Source organism: Canis lupus, chromosome 5 (assembly GCF_048164855.1).
Source record: "Canis lupus baileyi chromosome 5, mCanLup2.hap1, whole genome shotgun sequence".
In the NCBI taxonomy this organism is placed as follows: Eukaryota; Metazoa; Chordata; class Mammalia; order Carnivora; family Canidae; genus Canis; species Canis lupus.
In genome coordinates, this window is record NC_132842.1 from 77,849,628 (window position 1) to 77,862,342 (window position 12,715).

The 12,715-nt window shown below is 38.3% G+C and overlaps 1 protein-coding gene across 6 annotated transcripts in view; it reads right to left on the reverse strand.

Annotated features, from left to right (window-relative positions):
* Positions 1 to 2,672: 2,672 nt before the first annotated feature.
* The window catches only part of CDC42 (cell division cycle 42), a 47,280-nt gene continuing 37,237 nt past the window's right edge, over positions 2,673 to 12,715 (reverse strand). For 4 of the 6 annotated variants that reach the window (XM_072827920.1, XM_072827922.1, XM_072827924.1 and 1 more), the window contains 3 exons: positions 9,386 to 9,495; positions 9,068 to 9,265; positions 2,673 to 4,202 (listed from right to left, as the gene is read on the reverse strand). In XM_072827920.1, the coding sequence (XP_072684021.1) occupies positions 4,113 to 4,202; positions 9,068 to 9,265; positions 9,386 to 9,495 (398 nt within the window). In that variant the 3' untranslated portion in view covers positions 2,673 to 4,112. Of the gene's footprint in view, positions 4,203 to 5,487; positions 5,673 to 9,067; positions 9,266 to 9,385; positions 9,496 to 12,715 lie in introns of those variants that run through there. The other 2 variants (XM_072827921.1, XM_072827926.1) reach the window with 1 other exon arrangement.

The window sequence follows — 12,715 nt, forward strand, 5'->3', positions numbered from 1 at the left end:
TAGCGCCACCTTCAGCCCAGGGCCTGATCCTGGCAACCCGGGATCGAGTCCCACGTCAGGCTACCTGCATGAAGCCTGCTTCTCCCTCTGCCTGTGTCTCTGCCTCTCTCTGTGTATCTCATGAAGAAATAAATAAAATCTTTAAAAAAAAAAAAAGAAGTGCAATTTCAAGCTACTTCCCTCAACATGTCATGACCCTAACAGGAAGAGCTCAGCCCCTCCTGAAAGATAACGAAGTTGCCACTTCCTGGTGAAATGCTGTCCCTTATCCACCGGTTATACACCAAATCTCTAACAGAGGTTAGCCATACCCAGCAGCACTAAGTTGCGATCCTCCTCAAGAAGCAGGGTCCTTGTGTACCAGTTTCTTAGCACTGAGTATCCAAAAAGCTACCAATAATATCAAAATGGGAGGAGAAAAAAAGAAAATATTACAAAACTAACAATGAAGGAAAAAAATACCATTATTTTTATCCATTCTATGAAGACAGCAATTAGAAGACACCACGGGGGTTAATGACAGCTTTTCAAAACAAACAAAAAACAAAAACAAAAAAATAGTAAAAATACTACTAAATTAACTACAAATTTTAAGAGATATTCTGACAATGTGAAGATTGAGGATATATATAACTCAGAATGAAGGAAATACTACAATTGGTGTTTTCATACCATCATCCTCCCATCCCCTTGGAATATGCTCCCCTATTGGCATAAAATCCAGCCCTAAGGGTACAACTTTAACAAACTACAGAACCTATTTCTAAAAGCTTCAATAAAACAGATATTTTAGAAAACCAGAGATGTATTAGTGTCATATTAGCCTAAATGTTGTACGTTTTGCCACAAGCTAAGTCTGCTAAGGGTTGTTTTTATTTTTTTTTTAATTTTTTTTAAGTTTTTTTATTTATTTATGATAGTCACAGAGAGAGAGAGGCAGAGACACAGGCAGAGGGAGAAGCAGGCTCCATGCACCGGGAGCCCGATGTGGGATTCAATCCCGGGTCTCCAGGATCGCGCCCTGGGCCAAAGGCAGGCGCCAAACTGCTGCGCCACCCAGGGATCCCTAAGGGTTGTTTTTAAAGAACACTTTTCCAACCTCTAGATCACACTCCCTGAGCAGTATCAGTTCACTAAGCCAAGATGACAAACAAGTTTAAGTCAAATAGAAAACAGTATTAAAAAAAAAAAAAAAAACCACAGTATCAGCTTCATCCATTTGTCACCCATGTGCTTCTGATTATGTGAAAGTCAAATTAAAAATATTTAATTAGGGGTGCCTGGGTGGCTCAGTTGGTTAAGCATCTGACTTTTGATTTCAGCTCAAGTCATGATCTCAGTGTCAGGAAATTGAGCCCCATGTTGGGCTCCATGCTCAGCATGGAGTCCGTTTGAGAATCTCTCTCTCTCCTTCTGCCCCTCCCCTGGCTCATGTTCTATAAATTATCAGATAAATAGGTAAGATCTTTATAAGAAAATATTTAATTAGAAAATGATGTTAGCTTCAATCAGTCCCCTTCTCTTTGTTGTTGTTCTGATGTATGATTTCATTGACCCAATCATGTGACCTGCTTTATTTCATTCATTCTTAAAATCATGTACCATCTAATGACTATTTTTAGAGCCATCTCTCATGTGTCAAACACTAATAATCTAGGCCAGGGATAGAGCAATAATCAGGATGGACCTATGTGCCACTGTACTAAGAACCAGGGATATATGGTCCCTGCTCTCTAGGATCTCAGAGCACAACCCTATACCTCTCCCTAGCACGGTCAACAAAGAATAAGTAAGAAACACTGGTTAAAATCAGTAAAACTTAAATCTGCCTCTTTCTCAACCCTTCCCAACCAAGCTACCTAGTTAGCTCCAGCACACCATGGAATCAAGCCAAATATGGTTCCACCTAGAAAACCACCAAAGTGATGGCAGCCTGGGTGGTTCAGTGGTTTAGCACCACCTTCAGCCCAGGGCCTGATCCTGGAGACCTGGGACCAAGTCCCATGTCGGGCTCCCTGCATGGAGCCTGCTTCTCCCTCTGCCTGTGTCTTTGCCTTCTCTCTTTCTCTCTCTCATAAATAAAATCTTTAGAAAAAAAGAAAACCACCAAAATGAGGTTATGTTACACCAAAGCTCTTAGTTTTCTAAGACTCTCCTACAGATCAGTATAATGCCCTGAAGGTAGATGAATCATTCCTGTCACCTAAAGAAAATGTATCCCATATTCAGATTCACAACACAGAATCTGGAATCTGATGGAAACATCTGAGTAACAACCTAGGACTAATGGTTCTCCAACTAGGATGTGTTACAGAAATACATGGAAAACTTTTAAATACCCATTGCTCAAGCTGTACTCCAGTTAGTAACAAAATCTGAAAAGCACTGATACAGAAAACTGGCTGCTCTCCAACTAACCAATGGATGAGAGAGGTGTGCTGGTATTCCCGCCAAACTTAGGGGAGAAGACACAAACCTGAACATACAGAGGGAAAACCATCACCTCAAACTGAGGCCAGAAAGGAAATCAGTACATTAAAAAAAAAAAAAAAAAAAAAAAAGTTTAAGATCTTATCCCAAAATTTGTTAGAAATTGAGGTTACTAAGAGTCAAGTTCCCACTCCTAAGTATCTAAAAACAGGCGGAGGGAAAAGAACAACCCCCAGGCTGGCTTGTGAAGGGTTTTTTGTTTGTTTAATACATCTGAAAAGAATGCATATACAAAGAATTGAGACATGAGAAAGCATTGGTTCAACACTAATGAATCTACAAGAATTAGGATTTGGGGAAGGGGGAGAAGATTACCTAAATATTTTTAAAAATTGGAAACTGCGACCAAAATAAGTGGATAATATCCCTATTAACACTTATGAAGAGTCTTCATAAGACTCCATGATTTTATTAAACTAGAGAGCCTTAACTAGCTACTCTAGGGTTCCTCATGCAAAACAGAAATAAGGGGATTCCCCTGACTGGTCCCCATGTTGTTAAATGTTCTCCCCACCCCCACCCCCACCCCCAGCTTCTTCATGAAGCAGGTCTCCATCCTCCCAACTTAAAAGAGGATGTGCATCATTCCCCTAGACATCTGTCTCCTAGCGCCACCTCTCACATTTCTTCGATTCACCAGGTCTTCAGTTGTGTTCTAGGAACACTGTTATCATACACTATTAAGCTGGACATCTATGCTAAGCATATAAGACAATGACTGACAGGGAAAAAAATGTTTTTTAATTACGTACTCAATCCATTTGGTGTATTTCAAAAGGTGCAATACTTTTCTTCATTTATCAGTGAAAGAAGTTAGAAATTAACTTCAAAAAAAATTCAGTAAATGGCAAACAAATTTCCTTGAAAGTCACAGTCACATATATAGTGCATCCTAGAAAAGAGGAGGGGCAAGACAGGTTCCACCCACTTTCATGAGTTTCATCAAATACTGGACCTACTCAAGGGTGGAGAGAAAAGGCAACTTTCAAAAAGGAGTATGTTATTAAATGAGGCATTTACTATACTCCTTCCTAAGAGCACCAGGTGGGGAACAAGTTTTCTAAACTAGATCTAGGAAGTGGAATGTGGAATCAATCCGTCCTCCTCCCCTTAAGGGCTGTCCAATGGTTAATGAATTTAAAAAACATGACTAAATAAAAACAAACCCCACACACACTCCCCGCACCACCACCCCACCCCACCCCCGCAAAAAAAAACAAAAAAAAAACAAAAACAAAAACAAAAACTAAATGTCCCAGATCATTCTCCAGAGTGGATGGAGCCCGGGAGCAGCTTCAACAACCCAAATTAGTCTGTTACAGAGTCATCACAAGCATGCCTTGCTTTTAAACAAAAAAAAAATTTTTTTTTGAAACGACAGAACAAAAACTAGTACTAATCACTTTTCTGACGATACACAATTACTCAAATTAACTAGTACTGAGAGGGGTAAGGGGACCATACCTATATGGGCCTTGTCTCACACGAGTGCATGTGGGTAGGTGCAGGGCATTTGTCATTATTGCAAAAACGAATTTTAATCTTTAATCTTTAGTTTGATTTAACATTGCTTTTAGTACGATGCTGACACCAGTTGTGCAGAAAGGGCTCTGGAGAGATGTTCATAGCAGCACACACCTGCGGCTCTTCTTCGGTTCTGGAGGCTCCAGGGCAGCCAATATTGCTTCGTCAAATACATTCTTTAGGCCTTTCTGAAAAGGGGTAGAGAGAAAAAAATGGGCAGTCTGATTTTCAGTATCAAATTAAAACATTCAAACCCCCAAGAGTCGGCAAAGAACAAAACGTTAAAAACAACTCTGAATCTCAACACAATCATCCCATTTCATTAAGTTTTGTCCAGGCAGGACAACTGGAAGGATCCAGCAATTCAGGAGCAGAGGACTGGATATTCATGAATGAGACAGTGGTCCTTTGAGAAAGCTTTTTGCAGACCAATGTATGTCACAAGAAGCAAACAAGCCACATGTGTCATTTGCTCATTCAATATGAGTTGTATAATATGCTGCTGAAACATTTTACATAAAAACAAGTGAAGCAGCTCTGCATTCCAATGAAACAGCGGAGTATGGAACAGGACCAAGAGGGCCGGCAGTGGGCAGCAGCATCCTTGTTACATGGAAGGCGCAGGCAAGGATGGAGAGAGCGGCTACCGCAGCTGCATCAAAGACCTTCACTCTGAACTCCCTGCATCCCACCAATCAGACAGAGCCAGGGGGCTCAAGGAAGCAAAATGTGGGCACCTGATACATATGTAAAACTAGAACCAGTCAGTGCAACAAGAATAAAGCTTCATCAGGCATTTATACAAACAATTGTATATTTTTAATTTCAAAATTTGAAGGTAACCACAATTTTATGTTTCCCTCAGAACAATAAAATCAGAAGCAGGAAAATATAAAGGTGGCAGCTTTACATCTCAACATTAACAAACCTTAAGTCAACTGTTAAAATGGATGCTATTCTTAAAAGATAGTGTAACAAATGATTTCATAAAGCAGTAGCAGATACATTGATACCTTTCCCACCCCAGACTGACAAATACTCCACTAAAGCACAGACAGCCAAAGCAATAGCAACACAAAGTTTCACTGCACAAAGGAAAACCAGAGAAGAATCCTCCCTTCCCCATTACACTCTACTAGCAGGTCACCCTTTTTCCATAAAGTTTGTCATGCAATTACAATTACAATTGATCATAAGAGTAAAATGATGTTTGTGTTACCTTCTCCATCTAGAGCTAAGAAGTGTTAGAACTCTTATTTTTTCCAAGAGAACATTCTTAATGCCACACCAAGTTCCCTTTTAAAATAGTAATCCAAACCAAAAGCTCTAAGCATCAGGCAACTCAAGAAGCAGAAAGTTAAACAAGTCCAACTTGACTACTGATCACAAAAAATATTCTATAAGATATTGCATTCTTGATCAAAAACTAATACAGAGGTTGCTCTTAGGTGGTGAGTAAAAAGACGCAGAGGCTTTCAAACAGGACGGTTTTATTCCTTTGTTTTTAAATGCTCTTTCTACAGTAGTGGGACAGGAAGCAGCAGCAAAGAGGGGAAGGAGAAAACAGTTTAGAATATACAGCACTTCCTTTTGGGTTGAGTTTCCGGAGGCTCGAGGGCAGCTAGGATAGCCTCATCAAACACATTCTTCAGACCTCTCTACAAGACAGAGGGGAGGAGAGAGAATAGCAGCCAGGTTAGAGGATTAGAAAGACTAGCAGATACAATAGCAGTCCGGATTAAATGGGCTGAATTCACAGAAGCAATGTGCCTTCAGAAAAATAACTGCCAGAAAGCGAGATCTTAAGCCCATTATCAGGACAGTAGATAATTGAACAGAAACTTCTTACATAAAAAAGGTTAACTGAGCAAGAAAGCAATTTTTATGAAAGTGCTATAAAAACATTTTAATGAAAATGCCAGGAGGAAAAAATAGATATGTAAGCGAAAGATAAATCAAGTAAGCCTTGTAGAACTCCCCAGTATTTCCAGTGAGAAGAATGGCACACACATTCTGGAACTAATTCAATTACAATTTCAGGCTTCTGTGAATTCAGCCCCTGAATAACTGAAGGACACAAATAGCAGACTAACAGGCATGCCACATGTTTCTAGATTCAATGACATAACTGGATGGGATTAATCAAGATTTAGAGTAAATCCGTTTCCCAGAACAAAATGGTGCAGATATTTACAAAGAGTGTTAATTGTTCAACAGTACCACCTAAGAGAAGTTTAAGGAACAGACTCTAGAAACAGCATACACTTCAGTTATTCAGTAATGTTATTAGAGCAAGTAACCACCACCCAAGTCATAAGAAAACAAAGAATGGGGTCCTAGAATGAGTTTTAGCAAGCAGTCCAATGCTTTAAGATGTCCGCATGGATATCAGAGCATAAAGCATGGAGTGAAAACAAAGAATATTCTCGAATCTACAGGGATTAAGATGCAGAAACACACTTACACCTCAGGCAGAACTCCAACGTGACAGTGTGACTCAGTAGCACTGGTACCTTGGGCCCAGGTCTATAGACTCATTTAAACTCACCTAAATCTGAAGCCACAGGTTTACCACCCAAAGAGGTTTCGTGTGTTCTTTAAGTCAATTTGATCAGTTTGGTAAAAATTTCCCAAAAGTCCCAGAATACCACTCCAGTAACAAGTACCAGCCCCAGACAATCCCAGGTATTCCCACGCCCACCCTAGGCATCCCAGAGGACTGGCACCTATATATCCCATGAGGTACAAAATAAATGAGAAATAACATTAAGTACTTAACAGAAGCAAAGAGGTTAAAAAGTTTTCTTCTATGTCTTTTACAAAGTAAAAATGCTAAACAAAAGTTCCTATGGAATTCTTTCTACACATCTCAGAGCAAACTCTGGTAGTCAAATATAAAAGGAAAAGAAGGGGATCCCTGGGTGGCGCAGCGGTTTGGCGCCTGCCTTTGGCCCAGGGCGCGATCCTGGAGACCCGGGATCGAATCCCACATCGGGCTCCCGGTGCATGGAGCCTGCTTCTCCCTCTGCCTGTGTCTCTGCCTCTCTCTCTCTCTCTCTCTCTCTCTCTCTCTGTGACTATCATAAATAAAAATAAAAAATAAAAAAAATAAAAATAAAAATAAAAGGAAAAGAGGAGGGTGGAAAGGGAAATTCCTTTTATAAGGTGGAAGAAAAAAAAAGGACAACCATGTGAAACTAGGGCACCCCTTCATAAAAAGCAAGTCCCTTTCTTGCTTATTGACAAAGATAGCTACTGCTCTACAAAAGAAAACTAATCTTTGCTTTACCCACACTATCTGATCATATGAAGAATCCAGTTTTAGAGGAACCAACAAGATAATCTGAAGTCCTAAAAATTCTATCTCCCAAATAAATACAACCAAACACCCCATTTTCTATCTTCTGACTTCTCCAAATGCCAAAATCTGGCTTAAAATAAATAAATAAATAAATAAATAAATAAATAAATAAATAAATAAATAAATAAATAAATAAATAAAGTTGCTAAATCTGTTCAATTTCCTACTGTCTGCAAAGTGACTTACTGTATAAACCTGTTCATACTGTAAGAAAATCTTAAATGGAAGCATCCAGTTCTTTAAATAAACTTCACCAGTGACCTAGAACTGGGTTCACATGGTCTATTTGCCTCCATTTCCCCCAAAAGCAACCCATATTTAGAGAACAAGGGTATGCAACGGATGCATATAGTTATAATCTGACACACGTTTCACATACATCCTTCCCCAACACACACATGCACACACACAAACACCCCTCTCACAGTTTTCTGTATCAAAACAGAAACATTGGGCTTTTTTTTTTTTTTCTAAATCTCAGTGCTATGGATATAAATCTTCTGAACTTTAAAAAATCTTTTACAATAGAACTGAACTGCCAAGGAAAGTTGGGTTTGGGAGAATGACTTTAGACCTGGAAGTAATCCTGTGGAATATCCAGCTAAGCATAAAAATTTTATCTTCAAATATCCAACCTAGCACTGAATTGGAGATTATTAAATTATGTCTAGGCCATACATACTAAACACCTAGTACATGCATAATAGGTAATTATATATGCTATTTGCCTTAGTATACATATAATCAATCAGTATACATGTTTTTTAAAAAACTTAATAAAAAGAGCCTATTACCTAAAAAAAAAGTAAGCACGATAAATCAAAGTGGATTTAATGTAATTTTAAGAAACCTCTTCAGCCCTGCCCTATTTTAATTAGACATATTTGCTCAATGTTCAAACCTCAAAAGCACCAGTACCAATAGAATAAAATAGTTCTGTGCTATTTCCATTTTTTCCTTTGTCCCCAAAACAGTACTCCAAGGGGAAAATTGGTCAGTAAAACCATGAGGGTGGAAAAGATGAAACCACAGGTCAGTTACAGGTCCCTCTAAATATTCTAACACTGCCCCCTATCCTCAGAATCTGATGTTTCCCATTAAACTAGAGGAGCTCCAATTAAATTATTCAGAAAGGGACAAAAGGATAGAAAGGATCATATGATGAAGGAATGTCTCTAAACACACAGGAACTGACATCCTTTTATAAAGCATGCTTAAGAAATAGCCAAAGCAGCTTTCTCTGACATCAAAGTCTCAATTACAACTAATTCCCTATGTCAGCTGAATTACCCCAGAAACTGTAGCATTAGCAGTCAAAATTGACAAGAAAAGATCAGATACATTTAGCTAAAAATTTAAGTGTCGGGGGGGGGGGGGATCATCCACATACTTTCTTGTAAATTAGTGCTAATCTAGAACTTTCCCATAAATTTTTTTTAACACAATCCCTGACCACGACAAATGAGTCAGTACATTACGGGAGCTCACCAACTAAGAGTTTTATTCAGACTAATAATTTTCTCCATAAACAAAAAACTTTTAGGAAAAGAATATATACCATGAAGCTGGTCCTAAGTCTTCCTAGGCAGCTTTCTTGAGCACTGCAGACCACTGTTAAAAATAACCCCCGAATCCTAATACTCTTAAGAAACTACCCAACTGGAAATAAACATGGGGTTACACAGTCCTCACCTGTGTGAGTGCAGAACACTCCACATACTTGACCGCCTTCAGGTCACGGGCCAGCTTTTCAGCAGTCTCTGGAGTGATAGGCTTCTGTTTGTTCTTGGCAAGTTTCTCGATAGTAGAGGGGTCATCTCGGAGATCAATTTGGGTCCCAACAAGCAAGAAAGGAGTCTTTGGACAGTGGTGAGTTATCTCAGGCACCCACTAGAGAAAAAGTATTTTAAAAATACACCTGCATTAATTCACAAGACTCTAAGGCTTTTCACAACTCAGTAGAAGTTCTATGACCACCTTTTTCAGGGCAAGGGTATCTGACCAACTCACCTTTTCCTTCACATTTTCAAATGAGGATGGAGAGACCACTGAAAAACAGACTAGAAATACATCTGTTTGTGGATAACTCAGCGGTCGTAATCTGTCATAATCCTCTTGCCCTGGGGGGAAAAAATTGGAGAAGTCAGAAACTGAATCTTGGTGTCCTCACAGCATCAAAACCATGAGTCAGTCAACAGACTAAGCATATGGCTAAGAGCACAATGACCATTACTGAGAAAGCAACTTAACTGATCTAATAAAATGTATGGCTTTTGTAATATAATAGTACTCAATGAACATTCTTACTCAGCTAGTTCTATTTAATATTTCAATCCCTGAAAATAGCAATGAATCATTATACATTAGTTGTTTATTACCAATTTGTGTAGTTTTCAATCTTTGCGTCCATCAGCAACACAACAATAATGTAATAAAAATAAGCTGTTGCTACAGAAATAGTTAAATCAATCCTACTCAGATCTGGTTAAGAAATAATAAAAGGGGGATGCCTGGGTGGCTCAGCGGTTGAGCATCTGCCCTCACACCCAGGGCGTGATCCTGGAGTCCTGGATTGAGTCCTACATTAGGCTCCCTCCATGGAACCTGCTTCTCTCTCTGCCTGTGTCTCTGAGGCCTCTCTCATGAATAAATAAAATCTTAAAAAAAAAAAAAAGAAAGAAAAAGAAAGAAAGAAAAGAAAAGAAAAGAAAAGAAAAGAAAAGAAAAGAAAAGAAAAGAAAAAGAAATAATAAAAGGACTCTGAGATCATGACCTGAGCTGAAGACAGATGCTTAACCAACTGAGCCACCCAGGCACCCTACCATCTTATTTTTTTTGTTTGTTTGTTTTATAGGAACTTTTGTATATTGTCAAATGTGTCAGAGCTCCAGCCAGTGTCAGAGCTCCAGCTATTTAGATTGAGAGAATTAAGGAGTTTGGCTGATTTTGTTTTCTTTAAGTCGAGTCATTTCTTTTTAAATCTCTTTCAGGGATCCCTAGGTGGCGCAGCGGTTTGGCGCCTGCCTTTGGCCTAGGGCGCGATCCTGGAGACCCGGGATCGAATCCCACGTCGGGCTCCCGGTGCATGGAGCCTGCTTCTCCCTCTGCCTGTGTCTCTGCCTCTCTCTCTCTCTGTGACTATCATAAATAAATAAAAATTAAAAATAAATAAATAAATAAATAAATAAATAAATAAATAAATCTCTTTCATGTCTGTAATTACACAATTTAAGAAGTGAAAGTTACACTTCTAAGTGCTTATCTTTAAAGTCTTTGACTGTGACCCTAGCATACTGTTAGAGTAAGCATGCAATCAGTACTAGAGGAGCTGATGATGATTTTATTTTTTTATAACCTCCTCTTTCCCTTTTCATTTAACCTTTATTTTAATCTCTGTATTGTCCTAAAGATAGATACCTTTATTTATTTACACCATTCACAATGTATTGCTTATTCAAGTGGCAATAACAAGTAATATCTTTAATTGTCATGTTCTGATAGTGACCCTAACTTCTTGTATTCTCTTTCAATGCTGGGGAAAAAAAATTCACTAGCCTACCAAGTATTTAACTCTCTTTATTTAACTCTCTTTTTTTGCCTCTTTAAAAATATTTTATTGTGGTAAAATATATATAATATAGAATTTATCATTAACCATTTTTAAGTGTACAGTCCAGTGGCATTAAGTACTTAACTATTCCTTTATTTTTTTTAAAGATTTTATTTATTTATTCATGAGAGAGACAGAGAGAGAGAGAGAGAGAGAGAGAGACATGCAGAGGGAGAAGCAAGCTTCCATGCAGGAAGCCCAACGTGGGACTCGACCCGGGTCTCCAGGATCACACCCCCGGCTGAAGGCGGGCGCTAAACCACTGGGCCACCAGGGCTGCCCTTAACTATTCACAGGATTACTATAGCTCATTTTTGAAAATGAAATGTTAAACCCTGTCCTGGCATCTCCTCTCCTCCTCTCATGATTATGGAAATGTATATAGATATTTTTAAAAAGTTTTTATCTGGAAATAATTTTCAAACCTACAGAAGAGTTGAGAGAATTGTACCAGGAGCTTCCATATACCCTTTAACCAGATTTACCAATTAGCATTTTGCCCTATTTGCTCTATTATTCTCTTTCAATATAATACGCACATGAATTGTTTTTCCCTGAACTGTTTGAGAGTAAGTTATATACAGCATAGCCATTTAGTCTTGTATTTCCTAAGAATGTAAGTATGTATTTCCTGAGAACGGAGGCATTCTTGTGTAACAATTATAAACTTTCAGAAATTTAACTTTGATGTAGAATTTGATTCCAACATCTCTAATTCCAGCTTTGTCAGCTGAACCAAGTCCAGTGTTTTCTGCTTTCAGTACAGGATCATGTATAGCATTTAGTTGTCATGTCTTTTTTTTAGTCTCTTATTTTGGATCAGTTCTTCAGCCTTTTTTGAAATGAATATATTTCAAAAAAATTAATCCTGGCCTAGACTAGAAAAGGCTTTATTTTTAATCATTCAGCCACTGCAATCAATCTGTGTAAGTGCACATTAAAAACAGATCCAACTCTATATTCCTGAGCACCACTAAGAGCATCTAAATGAGTGTCCAACGTGTTACATACAAGGAACTTTCTACTCAGATGGAAACAGAAAACAAACATAGCCATTCTTTTAGAATACTAGGTCAACAGAAGTATTGGTCAGTCCATTTATTTGTGATAAACTAGCCCTCAAAGCTATATATACCTTTCTTTTCCTCTCCCAAGGAAAAATAAAATCAGAAATGAAATTGTTCAATCAACAGAAAGTATGCTACCTTACCTCTACTTCTGCTTCAAGTGCTACATTTAAGGAAAAAGAATGAAGTTAAGGAAAAAGAAAAAGAATGGTTCCTTAAGATGAGCAAGATTCTTCACTATCCAAGCACAATTTATCCAGCTAAAATGTATCCTCTATGTATATCACAAATAGCTATTACTCAATAGAGGCAACGTCATCACTTAGCATCCTTTAAGGTACACAACATGATCAAGAAAATCTCACTCTACATGTAAGTCAGATTTTGACGACAGGTCTTATATTACACCTACTCTAACAGCACGCCAGCTCACTGCTTAACTTCCAACATTTGCCAAAAATCAGGGATATATCTCATGGGTTGCTGACCTTTCACTTGCTTAGAATCTATTTAAAACTGAAATTCAAGAGGAACAAGGTCAGCTTGAACTGAGGACTCTGGTCCAAATGAAAGTCTGAAAGAATCTCATGGTATAAAAAATAAGAATATATTGCTAAAAGCCACATTTTTAGAGAATTCCAGCAGGCACTATAAACACCAGAA